This window comes from Phaenicophaeus curvirostris, chromosome 4 (assembly GCF_032191515.1).
Source record: "Phaenicophaeus curvirostris isolate KB17595 chromosome 4, BPBGC_Pcur_1.0, whole genome shotgun sequence".
Classification (NCBI taxonomy): Eukaryota; Metazoa; Chordata; class Aves; order Cuculiformes; family Cuculidae; genus Phaenicophaeus; species Phaenicophaeus curvirostris.
Window position 1 is genome coordinate 65075347 of NC_091395.1, and position 21365 is coordinate 65096711.

General features: G+C 38.9%; 1 protein-coding gene across 5 annotated transcripts in view; it reads right to left on the bottom strand.

Annotated features, from left to right (window-relative positions):
* Nucleotides 1-21365, bottom strand: part of EVC2 (EvC ciliary complex subunit 2) — a 72656-nt gene that overhangs the window by 47968 nt on the left and 3323 nt on the right. For 3 of the 5 annotated variants that reach the window (XM_069856325.1, XM_069856323.1, XM_069856321.1), the window contains 8 exons: nt 20067-20121; nt 13371-13531; nt 12784-12849; nt 7696-7882; nt 5830-5939; nt 4636-4698; nt 1686-1820; nt 36-187 (listed from right to left, as the gene is read on the bottom strand). In XM_069856325.1, coding sequence (XP_069712426.1) covers nt 36-187; nt 1686-1820; nt 4636-4698; nt 5830-5939; nt 7696-7882; nt 12784-12849; nt 13371-13531; nt 20067-20073 — 881 coding nt within the window. In that variant the 5' untranslated portion in view covers nt 20074-20121. Of the gene's footprint in view, nt 1-35; nt 188-1685; nt 1821-4635; nt 4699-5829; nt 5940-7695; nt 7883-12783; nt 12869-13370; nt 13532-20066; nt 20122-21365 lie in introns of those variants that run through there. The other 2 variants (XM_069856322.1, XM_069856324.1) reach the window with 2 other exon arrangements.

Genomic DNA, 21365 nt, shown 5'->3' on the forward strand with positions numbered 1-21365 from the left:
GTAATAAGTGTAAAGCAATAGTAGTGAATTCTTACTCTTCTAAAGCATGAAACATGTTCCCAGATTCTTCAAAGAAGAGAATATCAATGATTTGGTCATTCATAATTGCATCTTCACTAAAGAGATCCCCTGAATTAAACTGAGAATGCTCCAGTTTGTGATTTTGGCTGAGTTCATACTGTATCTCCTAGCAAAAACAAAAACAAAGAAGCAAGCTTCAGATTACATAAAAAAAAAAAATTACACTGAGTGTCTGATCTAATTTTATTGCAGATAACTCTGGCTGATAAAGTTCCTACTTATCAAACTGTGACACTGGAAAGGGTATAAAAACATTGTCCAATTCAGACACGTAACCAAAATCTACTACTGTTGGTTCAGGCTGAATTTTTTGTATATAACTGATCTGGAACACAAATGAAGACATGGATGGAGATGACAGACTTCAGTAGGCTTGTGAAAGCCATCCTGGAAATGTTCCACTCTAAATTTTCTAGGCCAATTTAAAGAAAATTAAAATGGTATACAAATTATATTTGACAAGATCATAGTATTACAGAGCGAACAACATTAAAAACTAATCCTATGGGTGATGGAAATCACTCATTTAGTTCATAGTTCAGTGGCACTTTCTCGAGACTGAGGGCTAATAAAATTACTATACAAAGAAACATACTATAAACATATGATGCTAGGACTAAAACGGCCCTTTTCTCATGTTTTCATTATCACAGCTTTTCCTGTAAAAATAAAGAAGGTACACCCTTCTCATTTAAAGGGATTATTTTTTCAGACCTAAAAAAAATTAAAATTGTGATGGACTAATTTTTAACCGCAGAAGACAAGGCTGTATGTGATTTGTGAGCTCCTCTGGTTCAGTCCAGAGGGATCCACCACTATCTGAGCAGAGGAGGGGTTCAAACCTCTGAGCACACCTCTCCTAAAGTACTGCTTCAATCCCTGTAATATTCTGACTGAGGTCCCTAGCTCCCTCCTATTGAAGCTGTTCTCCTTTACATAAACACATAAGTAAGTAATAGAAATATGGGCTGGAACTTAAGCCAACTTATGAATATTTATCAGAGACTGTATTTTCTGTCTCCAGCCCAATATGTACCGCAATACATTCTCCAAACTGGCACCGTGTGGATAAAGAATACTGAAAATGCTTGAATACACGACTGTTTTGTTTAATCACTCAAGAGATTAAGACACATCCAAGACACTAACAGACCTAAATTCCAATCTCTATTCCTGATAACCAGAAATACAATCTGCACCCAAGTCTGGTGTGCTCATGGTAAATGGTCTACTACCTGGGTAACTGCTTATAATCCACAGACATATTGCATACCATTTTGAGGGAGGAAGAGGAGAGGAGGAAAGAAGGACTATGAAAAAAAATGAATAGCCAAAGGGTAATCTCCCTACAGTCTGAAGCTAACATCCAGGTACTGGCAGTAGTTCTTTAGATCAGATTAGCATTCTTACAGTCCTCTCTAAATCCGACTGTGCTGAAGATTAGAGATTGTAGAGACTACGTGACCTGTGAATCCAATACATCACTTGGTGGTTTTTTATTTATCTTAAAAAATTCTTAAGACAATCTGCATTACTTGGCAAGTTATATCATCAGATACGATCAATGAAAAAAGTAAAGTACCATTAAGAAAAGTATGACTTACCTGGTTTTCATTACAGAAACTCCGTTTTAGTATCTGAGTTCGGTAAATAATGAAATAAACAACACATGTGAACACAAGGGAAACAAAAAAACCAATGAAGAACCCTGAAGCATAGACGGCATGGCTGTACGAAACCTGAAATGAAAACAACATATTATTAAAACTACATTTTAAAAATATATAAAGATTAGACACAAAGATTATAAGTGTAAGCAATGTAGGAAGTTATTTTTAAATGGCTTCACACAACTTCTGGGTTTCTCAGCTACATTTTTATTCACATTTTCAAACAAGTGTCTGTTTTTCATAGGTTTTCAAGTCAGCATAGTTTGTTACGTTCAGCTAGTCCAAATTCCTGTGTAACTGCCTACAAAAGAACTCCCACAGACTGAACTTTAGGAGCTATGACTTCTGGGTGTTCAGTACTTAACAATCTGTTTTCCACTGTTGCCAGTCTCTCCTGCGTCTCACTAAAATTACTAGTATCTGTTGTTGCTGAGAGCCTCCAAAAAAATGGTAATTTCTCTGATAAAAAAAAAAAAAATCAGTAACCGCCATAGGGAAAAAGCATCAATGAGAGTTAAAAACAAGTATGTAACTGACAGTTGACAAAACCACCCTGTGTGTGTGCACCCTTGCAGTTTCTGCATAATTCAAAGTCAGAAAAGGAGAACCAGAACCATAAGCCACCTAACAACTCTGTAGCCCCTTTCCTGTTAACTCTTAATTTAATCTTTTAATTTAATTGCATTAAAAATTAATTTTTACTTCATGCTCCATGTAGCAAAAGTTAATTTTGTGTTTGTTTAGTTCTTTGAGAGGTGGGGATGAAAAATGTAGCACAGCTATTTGTATAATGTTTCACCACAAACTAATCACTCTGCAGGGGCTGGAAAGTGTAAATTATTAACATTCTGCTTGCACGCTAGGTTTGGTTATCTCACAGAGCAGAAACCCGAGAGCATTCATAGAATGGTTTTATTCCAAAGGGACCTTAAAGATCATCTAATTCCAACCCCTCTGCCATGGGCAGGGACACATCCCACTAGATAAGGCTGCTCAAGGCTCCATCCAACTTGGCCTTGAACACCTCCAGGTATGGAACATCCAGAGCTTCCCTGGGGAACCTGTTCCAATGCCTCATCACCCTCATCTTGAAGAATTTCTTCCTCGTGTCTAATCTAAATCTTACCCTCTCCAATTTAAAGCCATTCCCCTGAGTCCTATCACCACACACTCTTGCAAATAGTCCCTCCCCAGCTTTCTTGTAGCCCCTTCAGGTACTGGAAGGTTGCTGTAAGATCTCCTTGGAGCCTTCTTTTCTCCAGGCTGAACAACCCCAATTCTCTCAGACTGTCCACCATGGGAGGTGCTCCAGCCCCCCTGATCATCCTTGTGGCCCTCCTCTGGACCCATTCCAACAGTTCCATATCTTTCTTATGTTGGGAATTCCAGAACTGGACACAATACTCCAGATGAGCTCTTACAAGAGGGGAATAGAGGGGCAGAACTGCCTCCTTCAACCTGCTGGCCACGCTTCTTGTGATGCAGCCCAGGATACGGTTGGCCTTCTGGGCTTCGAGTGTGCAAAGCCAACTAACGTCTGTGTTTGACTTGCAAAAACTGCAACTCCTCTTAGGTCTATCTCCTATCCCCAGCTTCTCCACTTGCACTAGACAGCCATGAGGAAATCACAGCTCTCCTTGAGCTCTGCCACACCTGAGGTCCCACTGTTTTCAAGGAACAACAGATGCTGTACGTAATACTTATGGAAAAAAAATACTGCATTGGAACCACTTCAGCATTTTATCTAAATTCATTTGCACTTGTCTAATTTCCAAGCACTGGGTGAAATTTAGGGATCTCTCCAGGTTTCTGGGGAAATAAGGAATCTGGTGAGGGTATGAGTTCAGTGAAGCTGAAATGAAGTTGGTTAAGTTTTGGAGAAAAAGCACTGGCTAGGGAATGATTCTGTCCTTTCTAAGTAACGTAAAAGGAAAGACCTATGGCAGGACAGTCAGTTTGCGTCAGGGCAGGCCGTTCTGTCTGAGGTTAAGCTCTAATGGAGAAAACCGGACAGGCAATTATCTGAGATTTATATTTAAATAAAATGGGTTTGGGAAGGACAGCCCATGTCAACGGGGGACTAAAAGTACACAGCAGGTGCCTGAAATGGCATCTGAAAGCATCACAGCAGATACTGTAGGACAGGCACCAGAGCCCTTGCACAAGCCATGGCAGTAGGACCAAGTTTGGTGAAGAGATCAGTCTAGCAATGAAACAACTAGCAATAACGGATGCAGTGCAGAGTTCTCTAATAAAAAAATAGTCTAGAAGAATAATGCTGTTTACTACAATTAATGTAATTTTCAAGGTTTATTTGGCCTTTTAGAAACCATGTACATTCAGAAGCAAAGAACAGGAAGTCCTACTGGAAGGATGACTCGTTAAAAAAAAACTAAAAGAAAACATAAACTACACCTCTCTTACTGCAGTTTTATTTTTCAGGCTCCACACATAGACATTTTTTAATTTGCGTATCAGCATGACACAGGAACCTTTTGTCAATACATGGAGGATAACTCCACTCTTTTGGAAAGGCAAAACACTTTCTCATGGTGGCTTTGCACAGGATTAGGCAAACATATTCCTCATCACAGTTCTCTATGCATGGTCAATTCTTCAAATTAAAACACATGGCTAGGAATATAATGGAAGCTGTAATTTTCCATACTAAATATTGTTGCTTTAAGACAACAAAGACCCCCTACCTTGACTCCTGTTTTCTTCCTCTTAAAATCACAGAAGGCAGGACTTGTGTATGATGAATAGCTGACAACTGAGTGATGAGATGTGAGTACATAAGCACATCCCTAGCTCCTAGGATTTAGATTAGGTTGTCCATAAATTTAAGCCAGGGAGTCATATAATGCCAAATCATAGAATTTACCTTGGCTTTTTCTTCTTCAGTTATGGTGAACGATGCTGTCAATGATACGAGATGTGTTTTATTCTGAGAGAGATATAAAAATATTACAGATATTTAAAAAATGAGCAGAACCCATTGGCAAACAGCCCAGAATCTCTAGAAAAACTTTGCCTTAGAAGATAAACTATAGTTCTCATTAAGTTTAAAGCTGAAATAAATTTGATAAGAAAATGCAATGTACTTAGAGGTAACACTAATAGACATAGATGCAACTGCTCTCCCCTTCTAATCACATAGAATCACATTCTGGCACTCACAGTATTATATTTTTCTGTGCCTACAAAATCTGAGTTGAATGAAAATGCACATAACAGGAACCAAAGTCTCTGTGTATGTCCAAAGCCAGTGCACATATCTCTGTTTCTATGATTCTCTGCTTTTTAAAGACTTGTTCTATACCACTCCAGGACCATTCTCAAGCACGTTGAACACTTTTTCCTTTAGAACAAAGGAAATAAGGAAGTCGAAATTAAAATAGATCCGCAGGTTCTAATTACATGCAGTTATGAAAACCACAGAAAAAAATATCAAGCCATATTTAAGAACTGGAAATTTTTGCTTTGTAAGAAACCACTCGTCCTGCCTCCTTAGAACTTCTTCCTACTCAAAGTCGCACTGACTCCAGGGTCGGAGCAGTTGTCTCGGAGCCTGGTGCAACTAAGTTGTCAAAGATCACCAAGGATGGAGATTGCTCAGCTTCTTTTTCAGAACTTCACAAGTCTCACACTAAAAAGTGTCTTCCTTGTGAATGTGCAGGTTTTCCTTTGCTGCAACTTGCTTTTTAGTTAAAAGACATTACATTCTGATAGAAAGATGGCAAAACTTTCAGTCTCTCCTAGACTACATGAATACACACATAAGTATGTGGTACATCATTATTTCCAGGAAGCATCGATAAACTGGAAGGAAATATAAAAAGTAGAGAGAAAAGCAACAGGACAGCACACAAACATAATTCACCTATTTATGGAAGTCTAGGACTTCCTAAGCTGTGAAGAATAATTGATGTACTTACAAATTCATGGTAAACAATAGAGAACCTACGAACCTAATTTCATTACACGTAGGCCTCATTGCTTAGGCAGACAAGAACCACACTGGCGACATTGTTTTACAAAAGTTGCAAAGAGCAAGATAAAATCATAAAAGAAATACCTGTGATGAACTCCTGAAAGTTAGCTTCACAGGCAGTGTCAAGACCCTGCCATCCCACATTTCTTCCGCATCAAGGAGTGCGGAGTAGTTGATGGCAATGTACTCTCCACCTGTTAGAGAAAAAAAACAACTGTGTAGCTGAAGCAGGTGAGGTACATCTACCTGTGCAACAGTGGCCTCTAAGTAAACGTGTCTGCACTTTCTTAAGCAGAATAGTAGCTATCCTGACTTAAACACCCAGTACAGTTGCACATCTGTTTTTACATGAAGACTAGGTGTGAAACTCCAAAAAGCTGAGCACCCCAGCTGAGCTCAGCTGCAGTTACAGATGCAAAATTTGCAAAGCAAGTTCCATATGAATAAAACATCTGAGGAGCTTTTTATGGTTCTCTTTAGACTGTGCTTCCTCACCAGTAAAAGTGCTCTCCTAGGAACCAAGCTGCAGTAAGATCAGAATGCTCACTTCAAGGGAATTCAGCAGAGGAGGCAGCCACAGCCTACCAGCACAGTCCAGAGAGGAGAGATATGGATAGATTTACTGTTTCCCAGGAAGATTTCTCAAAGATATCTGGGGAAGCCTTGAGACAGAGCTGGAGCTTTTCCCTTCCAACACAGTAGATGCCTCACATTCAGAGCAGACATTCCTGGACACATAAGCCTGGAAAGATTCTTTGTATCTGCAGCTTCTAAGTACTCAAGCAAATTTGTCCCAAGATCCTGAAACAGCATTAAATGATGCTTCAAGGTACTGAAAAGCATCATGTTTTGACGGATACTAAAACTTAAAATGAGATACTTAAATACCAGTTTTGTTTTAGAAAACGCACATACTAGATTATAACCGCTAACTGATTGGTTCTCCTCCCATAGAAAACAAAGAGGGAACTGACTGAGATTTCAGATCAATTTTCATTCACAGTGCACTGAAGCACTGAAAAATTACTATTCTTTCTCAGGGATCATTTTTTCTTAAGAACCTCTGATAAGAACCAACAATACCTTCATATTTTTTGAAAAAACAGCCCTGTAACCAGAACCACTACTCACACTGCTGTTACTAGAAATGGAATCTAGCTAACCATCTGCAGACAGCAGCCTTGGGTCTACGTATTTCCTTTTCCCATTTGGAAATCTTTCACCAGTAAAACACTATCAATAACCCTAGATACTTCAACCATAAACAGACAGTTCTGAACACTTCCAAAGCTGCAAGATAAAGAACATTACTCTCAAAGCTGGCTTCTGATTTTCTATGTGCTTGTGATTAACAAAAGGGAATTAAAGAAATCAAGAAAGGTAAAATTCTATGAATGTGCAACGAGCCAAATGCTACCACAGGAAGAGACTGACTCCAAAGGCAGAACAGGTTTACCTCTCTATTACTTGCTTTGAGAAGAGCTGCCTTATTTCTGATGAATAATCTTGTTTGCAAGGCCTTTTGCAATTCCAATGCACTTAATACCTCAGCAAGCCAACCTGCCATGCTTGGCTCAAGAAGGGAGACTCATCAGACTGATTAAAATGGCTTGTGCAGCAGCTTTTTAAAATACCCAAAAAGAAAAAAATATTACAATGAAAGATTCTGTTTCATTTTGATGGCAGTGACTGTTACAGAGTACAGGGTGCTCAATTCTATGCCAGAGATACGAGAAGAATTTCCACAGGGGGAGCCAAAATATGAATTAATAGAATTATAAGCTGCAGCATGAAACCTTTCCCAGAGTTCTGCACCTGTATTAACTGATAATTGGAGATTTTACACCACCATAGATAGATAGATAGACAGAGAGATAGATAGATGTCATTATTTGAACACATGCTCTTTTACGTGTGTTATCAGGAGTACTTCCCTGCAGATTTTCTTACCTTGCAAGAATCTTTTCCTGTAAATCAGTATGCCATCTGCGGTCTTATTTCCACTGTTTTTCTGAATATGTAAACCAGTGGTATTATCCAGGAGGACAAGATCTGTAATGTTTGTTGAGAGCAGTGCATTGGTGTTATTAATCAGAACTGTAATGTATGCAGTTTGAGGATCATGTTCAACATCCACCTGAAAACAGAAATATTAATGTCAAGGGTGCAAATGGCTGTATGTGCATCTTAACAGCAAAATTTGTCATCTTGATTACTAATAGAAGTTAATTATATGAGTAAAGTTATTTTCTGAAGGTGTTTGGAGTGACCTGCAAATGGTACTATACTAGTTTGATATCAAACTCCCAGGGAGATTTTGTTCTTTGGTACGTCAAGCTGTTGCTTGGCGACGAAGGGACAGAAAGCCAGAAGCTGGAAACTCAGCTCATGCAGAGCCAGAAGCGAAAACAAAAATCTGAATATCCCCATGATACCCCATATAGCACAGAACTGGACCATGACTTTATATCCAGAGTCTGGAAAATTCTTAACTTTGAACTCCTATACCACGAGGATGCTTCTTTTGCAAGCTGCCATCACTGCAAATTCATTCTTTCCATGCAGTTTTGGTCTCTATTTCCCTCTTTTATAACAACTACGCTCTCCAAAGGGTGCTGGCTGCCTCAATTTCATAGAATCATAGAATTATAGAATAACCAGGTTGGAAGAGACCCACCGGATCATTGAGTCCAACCATTCCTATCAAACACTAAACCATGCCCCTTAGCACCTCGTCCACCTGTGCCTTAATCACCTCCAGGGAAGGTGAATCAACCACCTCCCTGGGCAGCCTGTTCCAGTGCCCTTCTATGGGAGGACTGATAGAGCCAGCATTGGACATGAAGTTTATGGCTCTGTTTCCAGTCAGTGGGGAAGTTAATAAGCTAATTTCCAATTGCTAGCAACATGCACTCATGTGATTTTATTTATTTATTCCATTAGGCCATTAACACTCATTAAGTAATTATATCCTCTAAATGAAATTACTTTGAGCACAGAGCTGCTTACTGACCTCTCACCTTCCAAACTGCCTTCCCCTATAACTCATACTAAACCAGAACTGTCTACAGCTTTATCAGGTCTATCACATGCTGGCCTATCATATACCCATGATGGTATATAAGCTTTCTAATAATTACACCAAATTAACAATTATTTAACTGACTGAAGTATGATTCAGGCCAAGCCTTTCTCTTTTTTTCCTCCTCTTTTTTAGGAAATGTTTACTCTGTATATAGACACCAGCAAATATAAATAATAAAGCAATCCTCACAGAAATGAGTTCTAAAAATATGAATTTTTTGTGTTAGACTTCAGAAATCACATGAGGTCATGGCAGAGAGTTTTCAACATATGTAGTCATGATTTCATTGTGCACCATTGATCTCTGCATTTCATACTCATTCAGTAGAAACAGATCACAGTTTTAGGATAACTTATGAATCAATGAGAAGAAATAGCTTCTAGAAATTATTGTTGCTTTTTTTCATTTTTCTATTTAAGTGACAATAATTAAAGTACACTTGAATAAAACTGTTGATGTAACTAACTCTCCTTGGTATACTAAGCTAAATTTTCCAAACTCATTACAGCAACTTAAACCTCAATTGTATTAAACAAATCTTATGTAGGAAAACCCCCAACTATTAATTTTAGTAGATTCTGCAAATAATTGTCAGCACATATAAAAATAGGCTTAATCATACTTGTGATGAAAGCATTACCAATTTTATGTTTTTATATCATGAACTATACCCCAAAGTTTATGAGACTTAAAATCACCAAATATTAAAAACGTGATATATTTCAGGCAGATTTTCTCTCTTCTGGTTTCTGAACTGGCGCGATGCAGTCAACATGCCTTTCAGTCTTTCCTGTGCAGTCACAAAGGCTAAAAACTTGCTTTTAAAAGCAAAAGAAAAGTGGAGGAAGAAAAAAAAAGCCTCAAACCCCCATAAAAAAAATCCAAAGCCACAAATCAGAAAGCCCTAACCCAATCACCAAAGCAACACATCTTCCTGTGCTTCTAATCAGGCACAAATATATTCCTTTACATTTGAGGAGAGGGGATGTAAATACTAATTTAGATAAATTCCTACATTAAAATAGGCAGACAAAGCAGTATGCGTACATTCACAGCCAAGTTGGGGAATATGGCAGCGTTAGCCTTCTCCTTCACATAGGCAGGAGCTTTAATGCACTCTCCCACACAATGTTCATTCTCTTTCTCCAACCAGTTTTGCACTTTCTCTTTGTTTCGTATAATTTAATTAAATTCTTCATTCAGTGAATAAACAAAGCCACCCTTCAGAGGTATCCCAATCATACCACCTATCTCCTACTGCAATTTTCCTCAGGTGGCTGAAAGGCCACATTTGTTGCATTTCTGAATAATATTAAATACAGGTTTTGCATCCTTTATTTTTTGGCTGACAATCATTTTTAAGCTAAGTTTAAAGGGGTTGAAAGAATTTGTTGTTTGGTTTTTTTTTTTCCTGATAGCACTGGAGAAAGCAGCAGAGAATCAAGCAGTAGGGAAGCTCCTGGGTTTGACCTCTCCCTACAAAGAATCTCCTCACAGAATCACAGAATAACCAGGTTGGAAGAGACCCACCGGATCATCGAGTCCAACCGTTCCTATCAAAGTCCTCCATACATGACTGCCATTGGGATCGTAACCACTGGATATCTCCTATAGATTGCTCCCCTAATTTGCCTGAAGATGTTTTTTCTTGATTTTTGAGCAGATGATTATGCTGTCAACCACCTACAGGATCTAAACTCAATGGCAGCCACTGATGATACGTAAGTGCTTATTCCATTTTCTCTCTGCCACTGAAGACAACAGTTGTTATCATCATCCCTGGCAAGTGACGTCACTTCAGCTACTTGGGAGAGTGGAACAAGCAGCAACAGCAAGGACATGCTAGGAGAAAAGAGAGGAGGAAGGAATTGCCATGGAACAGACCTCTTGGAATCAGGAACAGCTAGAAACACGAAAGGAGGAAAAAAAATTAAGGATGCTTGTATCACAGATGATCTGCAATGCAAGAGTGTTTAAGAGACTGAGAAATGAGACATATAAATGTGTTAAAAGCCAAATAGAACCATAGAACAGAATCATAGAATCATTAGGTTGAAAAGGACCCACTGGATCATCGAGTCCAACCATTCCCATCAGTCACTAAACCATGCCCCTCAGCACCTCATCCACCCCTCTTTTAAACACCTCCAGGGAAGGCGATTCAACCACCACCCTTTCCGTGAAAAATTTTTTCCTGATGTCAAGCCTGAACCTCCCCTGGTGGAGCTTGAGTCCATTCCTTCTTGTCCTGTCCCCTGTAATAGCCAAATTTAAAGAGTTATTTCAGCTCTGCTAAAGATTATCATCATCACAGAAATGTCATGCTATGGAATCAAGCTTTTAAAGGAGCACTTTCCTGGAAAGAAGGAATGGACTAGACCCTAGATTCATAGCTAAACTTTAAACATCCCAGTTTCAATCAGAATATTTCTGTGATAAGGTATTGGAAAAAATCCAGCCTCCAAGAAGTAAACATATGCCATTTCCATGCTCTGAGGACCCACTCATGACAGTAGGAGGAAAATGTGCAGAATTCACGTTTTTTTTTCATTTAAAACAGCTAAAGACCACCATATGGCCAGTCTGCATCTTAGCAGGAAAGCATCTGTTCAGATGAATTAGGACTGAAGTAGATGACAAGGTAAGCAAAGCAAACTAAAATGTGAACTGCATTTGAAAGTGGAAGACAATGACATACAATTGCATAGTTTTCAGTAATTTACATCTAATAGCACTGCAAAATTACGTTCTGATAATCCTAGCATCTACAACAGACTAACTTTCATCTTGAATAACAGGATTTCACACAAAAGCCTGTCTGAGGCTGTTCTATGAGCAGCAGAAAAAGTCAACATGTTGCTGTCTCAAACTCTCTTCCTGAGAAGCTCTGATATAAAAACTGGTAATTCATAGCCAAAAGAGCAGAAGATTCTGTTACTGCTTCTTCTGCCTGAAAGGTTCACTGTTCTGCCTCACTAATTATAATATGCAGCCATTTCAATAACAGCATTCTAGGTAATTAGTGCCATGAGATGTGATGCATATTCATTCTTCTCTATGCAAATGATCTGACGCAGGTCATAATGTCGCCTCTTCTGTACTATTTACTGAAACCTCTACCCTCACAGGCAGCATTTCAGTGGCTGAATTCAGATTTGACTTGAAGTTAGATGTGCTTTCTCTCTTCAAGGGATGGGTAGGATGAACTCTAATTATAAAAATTCAGCCTGCCTTCATTCAGGGTAAAAAAAAAAGGGAAAAAAAAATAAAAGTCTTGGTAAATCTATCAACCTATGGTGCATAAAGTAAAAATAAAATGAAAGAGTATAATAGAGGTATCTTTGCTCCTCATAAGTATTTTACACAAGTTAAATGAAACCCTTTTTCATTAAATAACTGTGCTATAGCTGAATCCTGCTGAATATGCACACTGTGACACACTCATGCTTCTATGGCTGTGTGACAGGACCTCCAAAGACACAGAATCACAGAATCACTACGTTGGAAAAGACCTCCAGGGTCATTGAGACATGTGGAGCTCAGTGCTCCATATTTCAAAATAAGCCCATACTTTACATGGTTAAGCCAGGAGAGTATCTCGGAAGGCTTATATCATCCTCTAAATAAGTTTGTCTCTCTCTTTATCCAGTCTTGTCATTGATTTCTAGAGCTCACTGGGTTTTGTCCATTTACAGTTTTACAAATTCACACTGAGGTATTTACTTTGACCACAATACAAAATCCCCTGAAGACTCAGAGAAGATTTCACAGATTTCCTTCAGTTTTGAATCAACAGTGCACAACTATGCCTCTTACACAGGGTGCAATCATCTTAACATCAAAATGGACATGCTCCCAAACACTCAGCATGGGCACAATCCTTTTCCCATTTGTTAAAGGACATTTGAGTATAAACTTCCTATCAAATCAACAAGAAATATAAGTAAACATACCACACCACATTTCTGAAGGGTTACTCCAAATCCAGAAGACACTGACATATTGGACACATCTTCGAGCTGTGGAAGAAGTGCAAGTCTACATTGTATGAAAATATCACAATTCACAAACTGCAGCCCAAGTTAAATTACGCAAATAATGAAACAAGCAAAAAATCAGTTATTAATTGCCTTCAAATTTAAGACCTTTATTATCCAAATAGTTAATCTTTTTTTTTTTCTAGTTCAAATTTGTATGAACCACTTATTCCCAGAACTATTTACTCATATATTAATTGAAATATTCATCTTTTGGCTATCACAATTCCCTAACAAAATACACTACGCACAAGTTCATCAGACTACACAGATACATTTCACTACTGTCTATCAGAATTTATGCAGCAATCGCACAACTGTGTGCATCACAATAATTCTCTGGAAGTTTCACAACTAGTTGGTGTTGCTGAAACCATCTCAAGCGAACACAATCAGAATGAGAAACATACTAATTGAGTAGTAAATTCCCAGCAATGTTCACTTTTGATATAGTTGCTACGATCTTTACAAATATTAAAAGTGCCACACCATCTTTTACTGACCGGCTGGTGGTTAACAGACGACTCTCGTTTGAACAAAATCTTCTTTGTCCATGAAGGTACCAAAGCAAACAGCGAATGGCTCCACTGATTGTCCGAAGCTGCAGAAGTCAAGACCTGGTGAGGGGCTTCACTTGCTTGAATGACCAGAGGTAAGGGCACTACTGAAAACCAAGGCAATGCTCTACATTAGAACTAAAGCTGCCTCCTGTGCAGCAGCTGCTTGATGCACATTCCAGTAAGGGAGCTTGTGGCACTCAGCCCTTTGCGTGCATACAGTGAGCAGCATGCTCTGCCTCGAAACACTTAAAATCAATACAGGTAACAGAAACATGAGGCCAGACAAGAAACAGAGGTGGGATCTGCCCCCCAAAACCCAACAGGAGTTACAACAAACGTGTGTCCTACCTAAGGAACTCGCATATAACTCACAGAAAGCTTATTGCCAAATAAATGTAAACATCTAATGCATGAATTAAATGGATTCAGCCATAAATCAATCCTTAATATTTTCAACACAAGTGTTTGGCAAAACATAAATTATTGAAGCACTCAGTGCTAAGGGTGTTCTGCTTCAAAGATAGTCTGCCAATTAATCGTTAGCCATGTCAATACATATTAGGAACAAAGATACTTCTCAGTTGAGTAGGGGTCTCAGTTACATTCTAGCTCAATTGGAGTGCCATCTAATCAAATGCTCCTCAATTTAGTAATTAAGAATATAAATGCTAGCTTATACTCTAATACTTATATTAAAGATTAGACCAAGATGTCACACAAAATTACAAGAACAGTTTTGAAATCATAACACTTTCATCTACTGAATTAAAAGCACTTATGACATTAATAAAAGGAGCTTATACTAAAAATCAATAATTTAATATACTAAATTGTCAAAAGGCAAAGCTCCTGAATGAAGAGAAAAAATGTCATGAAAATTTCAAAATGATAGTTGGCTGTCTATTTTTAAAGATACTTCTTTCAATCTTTGCATAGACATTCTCATTTATTACTAACTTTTAAATCTCCCATTTTAATCACTAGCAATATATATTCATATTAATAAAAACTCTCATTGAAAAGCAAAGATTCTTGGCAAGTGGCATTTTTCTACAAAGTGTTATTTTTAAAAATCCCATTATATGTTAATGAAATATGAAAAAGTGACCATACTAAAATCTAATTAATATGAGAGGCAGCATTTTTTTGAAAAGATACTGCTTTGTTGGAACAATATAGAGAAATACTGTTTAGCTGTGAACAGAAGAGCATTCAAAATTGGACTCTTAAAATGAGGTCCTACAGAGGGCCTTGAAGTATTGATGACCATGAGTCACTGTAAATATTTCTGTTAACATAATGCCTGCCTGTGGCTTACAGGACCCAGGCAGACATGCACCTTGGGAGCTTCACTGCCTTCTCATGCCAGAATAGTATGGTTTTTATTTGTGAGGGAGTAGTTTTAAAGTTGCTAAGAACAGTAATATATATAATTACAATAACAAATGTCTGCATATCTTTGGGATTGGAATTATTTCACGGTAGTCATGTATGGTATATTTGTGTTTCAAGATTAAGCAACAGCGAAATCACTCAAGACGACACCAGTGTCTAAGTGCAGTACAGACCTGCTAGCTATTAGTCTGTGCCCATGCAGCCACAGCACTCCCCAGTATATCCAAGTATCATACTATATCTAACTTCCAACAAATCTAAACCCATATTTTGAGTACTGAATCAAGTCTCTTTGCTGTTTTATACAGATATATCCAAACACTAAAAAAGATTTGGTTTATGTTTGCTGTCTCTCTCATATACTAAAGCAATTGCCACTCCATTCCTATGGAGATGGAGCACAAAGTCTCCTTTTTGTTTTCTTGCCAGACTGCAGGGGATACACTTTCTTTTATAGTAAACACAAACTCCCACTGAAGACACAGAGCTTCTTTGTAGGGATTTGTAGGAGTAGGAAGTCCAAATGGTAAAATGTATGGTCTGGGTTGAACAACTACTGCCTTGAAGGTGCTTCTTATTGAGCAGATCATTTCTTTCTGTACTTTGAATGAGGAAGGTCAGTCAACAAGAAAGGAGTAACTGCTTCATTACCTGTATTTTCTTCTTGCGCTCTATGTAGCTTGACACCTCCATATCCTGATACTACCGTCTGGAGATTATCAAGTCAACAGTAGCCAATGTAATTAACTGATCATGTTCTTTGAGTCTGATTAGATCTCTGGATTACTAATTACACAGACGAGTCTGTTTCCAAGTTGTGCTGTGTCATCACTTACAATCCTGAGATAACTTGCCCAGGGCCCAGCAGTCTCCAGGCATGTTATTTGGTGACTCCATTATCAATAATTGCAGGCTAGGGATTTTGTAGGTTCTCAACATTATGCTAAGTAGCCTCAAAACTGATGATGATTACAAGGATACTGCAAATTCAATTCTATTTTTCCGGCGCTCGGTGGAAGATATTTCTTAAATAAATTCAATTCATGCGATACATGTCCATGCAGCAACATGTGCCACTGCCTTCCTCCAGATTTTTTTTCTCATTCTTGCTATTATTTTTTACCAATACAGGCTGCTTTATAATATCCTGGTTTCCCTTGCCAGTAAAACAGCACTTTTCTCTCTCATTATTTTCTGAAATACTGTCAGTTAAATAAAATAACTTTTTTCTGATCCACATACATTTAAATGTCACGAGAACATTATACAGCTCAGTCCAGCTGACCTACAAGAACATAATTCCTTTTCCATATAACCTGCTGCATACTCTTAACATCAAGACAACACAACTATATTTATCAATTCACCTGCTGAATTCACCTGTCCTACATGGACTGTAGGAGGTTGATGATTGCTTGAAAAGCTGAATGCTGAATATCTGAGAAAGGGCAGTGCAGGCATAATACATTCAGTGTTTTTCACATCTATTCCAGATTTCCATTCTGAAATAGTTTTAACAAATAGATTCATCTGGAGTTTGAGAATGCTAATTCTTGACCCTCGAGTCTTTTCCTTGACAATCATTGAGATTTCTTTTGAACACCCTGCTGCTCAGTAGTGCAAGCACAGCATTGTCAGAGCCCCTTCAAAGCTGCATCCCAATTCTGACACTAACTTTGTGGCCTCCTTGTTCCTTCCACACTCTTTTCTTCTTACAGCTTCAATTTTGGCCATTTGCCTGAAAAGCCATTATCAATGCTGCATGGTCTTCACTTACACTAGTTTCTAAACGGAAACTATTCCCACTCCTTTTTGAAAGAGAAACTTTGCAAAGCAGAACAGCTTCAGCTTTATGCACAGCCCAAACAGCTCCCTCTCTGCTGGGTTTGCCAGGCTGCCACTGGGCACTCCCAGAGGACACCTCAGGCCAAAACATTTCCCAGTGAGCAAACCAGCAGAGCATGAGGCTTAACCTGGGGCTTCCCTGCAAACATCCCCAAAGATGCCAATGAAACAGTTCATCAACGAAAGGCAGTAGTTTCAGTTTATTTTGAGATGTGACACAATAACACCACCTTTGACAATGTATTATCAAGTCGTTAAATACTTTATCTTACTTTTAATTAGCATGTTACTAAAACATTTTCCCGTGATTTAATCCTCCATAAACACAACACAAATAGATATGTCAGAACCCTGTCTTAAACCAGTGCTGGTAGGCTGACTTTGTATTGAATTACAAAATGAAAACACAAAAATAAATATTAATAGATCTGAAACAGCTGGAAGACTGATAGAACATTTTACTGCTCATGTTACTATAGCATTCACTTAGTCCCAAATACGCTTGTTGTCACAATACTTTGAAATGACAAATGCACAGTTAATCAGAACAGTCTCCACTATTTAATGCTGTTCAGTTTTCTCTGCTATTCTCCCCAGGCAGTTTTTCCCACTCCTCAGCTTTGTGCACTTTTGCTATGGCTAACAATCTTTTGTTCTTTTTTACCTTTGGCAGCCATACTCAAAGCACACGCAACAGAGTTAGACAGGAGAGCCTCTCACTTCCAGCTCTCATTGTATTCGCTTGCCCCTCAAGGGTGTGCAAATACAGAAGGAGTCTGACCCAGGACAAAATGCTCTTACTGCAAGGAATCTGTGGAGACGCTGGGTCTGTGTTCACATGAGCCAGGGGTGGAAGGATAGGTATCTAAGAAAAGTAACTGTCCTCTGTTCATGGTCAGCATACTGTCCTTTGCTAAGAAGTTAGTTTTGAGTAACAGCAGGGACCTCCAGTGCTAAAGCATGAGCCTTTACCACTGGAATAAATGGGCTGAGTCCTGAACATGTTAACAGCACAGATGGACTGCCATTCAAAGGGTAGCTATAATACTATAGTGCCTCACTTTTTAGTAGTAGAAGTTAAGGTGAAGGTTATTCTTGGCCACAGCAATTAAACAGGATGATACAAAAGTAAAATAGTCTTGCAAGGGATTTGCAGCAAAGACTCCAGTACGTCCTTAAGGCTCCTGTACCTAACCTGCCAAATTACTACAGGAAAGTGAAGACTGTGATAAGTTTATGAAATGCAAAGTTCAGAATTAAAAATTACTTGACACTGGGAGGAAAAAAAGCAATTTAACTAAGTCATTCTAATTCTTAAATCTCAAGGCCTGCGTATTTCAAGTCCCACATCTGCAGTTTGGTTTGCTTTCTCCCAAAATATATCAGCAAAGTTTTGAATAACCTTGCTTTATTTTAGTAGGGAAGAAAACTGTTAAATACACTTGCTTACTGCATTTTTGTTGTTGTTCTGAATTATTCTGTCCTGAAAACCCTCCAGGATGCAAGATCCAATTTAAAGTCCTTTCAATTACACACAACAATTAACAGGCAAAGGTAGTAATTTACTGTATTTCAGTTCTGAGTGCTGCCATTAGCTTTTCTTGGTCCAAAGTCAAAGAAACAGGACAAATCATTTTCAATGACAAAGGACTTATGTAGAAGTCCCCATCTCACTGCTTCCACTGAGAACTTCTTCAGTGAGAAATAAAAGTTTAGCACCTTGATTAAGCAAACCACTAAAAATCTAGCTTTAAGTATGTTAAAAACTCCTCTTTATTAGAATGACAATTCTAATTTATACATCTAATTTATAGCCTTTCTTCATAGGAAAGGTGCTCCAGCCCACTGATCATCTTCATGGCCCTCCTTGTTCCAACAGGTCCACATCTCTCCTGTGCTGAGGGTTCCAGAAATGGAGACAGCACTCAGATGGGTTCTTGTCAGAGTGTAGTAGAGGGGCACGATCACCTCCCTTGAAGGGCTGGCCACACTTCTTTTGATGCAGTCCAAGATATGGTTGGCCTTCTGGGCTGCAAGCGCACATTGCCAGCTCACGTCCAGCTTTTCATCCACCAGTACACCCAAGTCCCTCTTGGCAGGGCTGCTCTCAATCCCTTCAACCCCCAGCTTGTATTGATACTGGGAGTGGCCCAGTTATCAATTCAAGCATACAATTCAGTGCTTGTAGCAGCCCCTCATTTAACACATATTTATTTTCTAACAAAATGCAGAGGTTCAACCACTCACTGGAAATGTACATTAATAATACGTAGCCCATCAGAAAACAAGATGTGAGCAGTAAAGATTATGTTGAATAAATACACGAAAGAAAACAGGGAAGCTCAGCAAATCTCAGTTATTTGCTTCCGTATTTAAATTAATAAACTCATTTATGAATTAGCCATGGCACAGGGCAAAGAAATTAGAGGCATCTCACTAGATGACTGCTTCAGGCCATGTAATTTCTTGGCAAATGCATATCATGAAATCACCCCTTGGGGAACTGCAGCCATGTGGGGAGTTTATTTCAGACACTGCATTACCCCTGTTAATGTGCTGTATGAGGATGCCACAAACTTTCAGGGTACTCATCTCCACTGCACTTGGATGCGGTAGCACATTATATATTATACATATATAGAGAAAATAAAGACAGGAGACTCAGACAAATTAAGTGATTTATTCAAACGTAGACAAAGAGCGTGTGGCAGTCAGCCCTCATACATACCTCCTTCAAGCTGTAAGTGACTTCACTAAGTATCAAGGTTCCCTATTTCGATCAGATTAGACAACTACCAGTGCGGATGCTTGGTGTACCTTAGATCAGAGACAAGCACTTCATACCCAATGTGAAGATTATTAGCACCCCAGCAACACTTCCAGATCCCCTATGTCTGAGTCTTTAAAAATTTGGTCCAGGATAAAAGTATCTTAGTTACTGTAATTGCAGAAGTCTTTGAAAACTTCAATAGCAGGTGCAGCAGTAGTGTTAGTAAATGCATGCAGGTTAAGTCAGCTTCTGAAAAGGAAAAAGGTCTTGATCAGCTTTAAGTAATACAGGTTTTACACAGCACCAGCAAACCTAGGCATTAGAGAGTGCTCCCCTACGTCATTATGTTTAATGAGGAAAAAGAGATCCTCCTGAAAATTATTTAGAGCAGAGTACGAACTAAGGTCTTTTCACAGGAGCTCCAATCTAGATGAGCTGTTTAGGGACACTAGAGCATTTTTGTCCCTGACTTCTGAGTAAACGCTCCCCCGTGGCCCAGGATTAAGAGCCCCACTGATGACAGTGTGGCACCAGGGCACAGCTCCAGTCCCCTCCCACCATCACAACAAACGCCCTGGGAGTCCTAGGACTCTCATGGCACTTAAAAGAGAGAAAAATCAGTTACATACCCGTCATCCCCAGCCATCCTGCCTCTTTAGGAAGCCACAGATTATCTTTAATAACCTAAAGTTAACAAAGAAGAGAGCAATTACAAAAAATAACTGTTTTATTAAACATCTAATATATGCTGAATTTACACTTCACAATTGGACAGAACCCTGTTCCGCAAGGCCTTGAGTTTCCCAAGATAAAACAGAGCTCTAGAGGTCTCCTGCAGCTTGTTAAGCAGTACGAGGAACTGCCCCCTCCTGGTATGGCTATAAACCCTTTAGGCTCAAACTGCACTTACACTTGATAATCAGGCTGAGCCTTTGTGCAACAAGGGTGCAGAAGGGTTTGTTACAAAGTCCTAGTTTGTTCTTATATAATATTTTGTCTTGCCATTTTCCAAGGCAGAACCAAAGACACTGGAAAACCTGATCACTAGGATTCAGGAGAAATGTGTCCCTATTGGATGATCAAGTCTACTGACACTATGCTTGTTTTTTCGCTGGAGCATTACACAGAGCCCTTCAAAGGGACCACAGGTTGAAAACTGTGGCTTATGAGGTAATCTGTGACAGCCTCCCACTGTACCCAGACTGTAAAGATTGCTACAGAAATCACTGTCTAAGAGTCAGTAAAAGAAACTGGTGCTTTTAAGGATTGTTAATGCCCAGTGTTTTGATCAAGATATAGAAAGCCGCATAAACAAGTTTTCATTTAATAGAAATGTTTCCTCGCAGGAAGCAATACAGAGTTCAGAGTGCCAGCTGATTAACAGCAATCTTCTAAGTCCGCTGAGTGATGTGACCTGCACTTGCTGTTTCTGTTTGCTCACTGCACGTGAGTAATGTTAAGTACTGACTTATGTCAACACCACTGTTTCCATACAAGAAGTTATGGACAATTTTCTTCTTTGCCTGCTTGGAGAAGCCATCACTTCAATTATTGCTAGAGCTATAACTCCAATAAAATTTGTAGGAAAATAGTTCCCACTTCAGACAGGTCACTTTCCTTCAAAGTAACTGAAAATGCAAGATATCTCACAAATTAGGATGCAGCAGGAGTCCTGGCGTTTAAGTGGACACTGCTCCAGAAAACAAGTACATATATGATTGGAGGCAGCTCTTGTGGGAAAGAAATTAAGGACAAACGAACACAAATGGGAACACCCAGCACACAGGCAAACCCAGAACAGAGCCCTGGAAGAGCAAAGGCACTGAGTTCTTCTTTAGGGGCTATCTATTTGCAATTCTCCTAATATCTCATTGTACACCTCTCCCTGCGCTCTAGAATTCTCATACACAGAGTTATGCCAAAGTTCT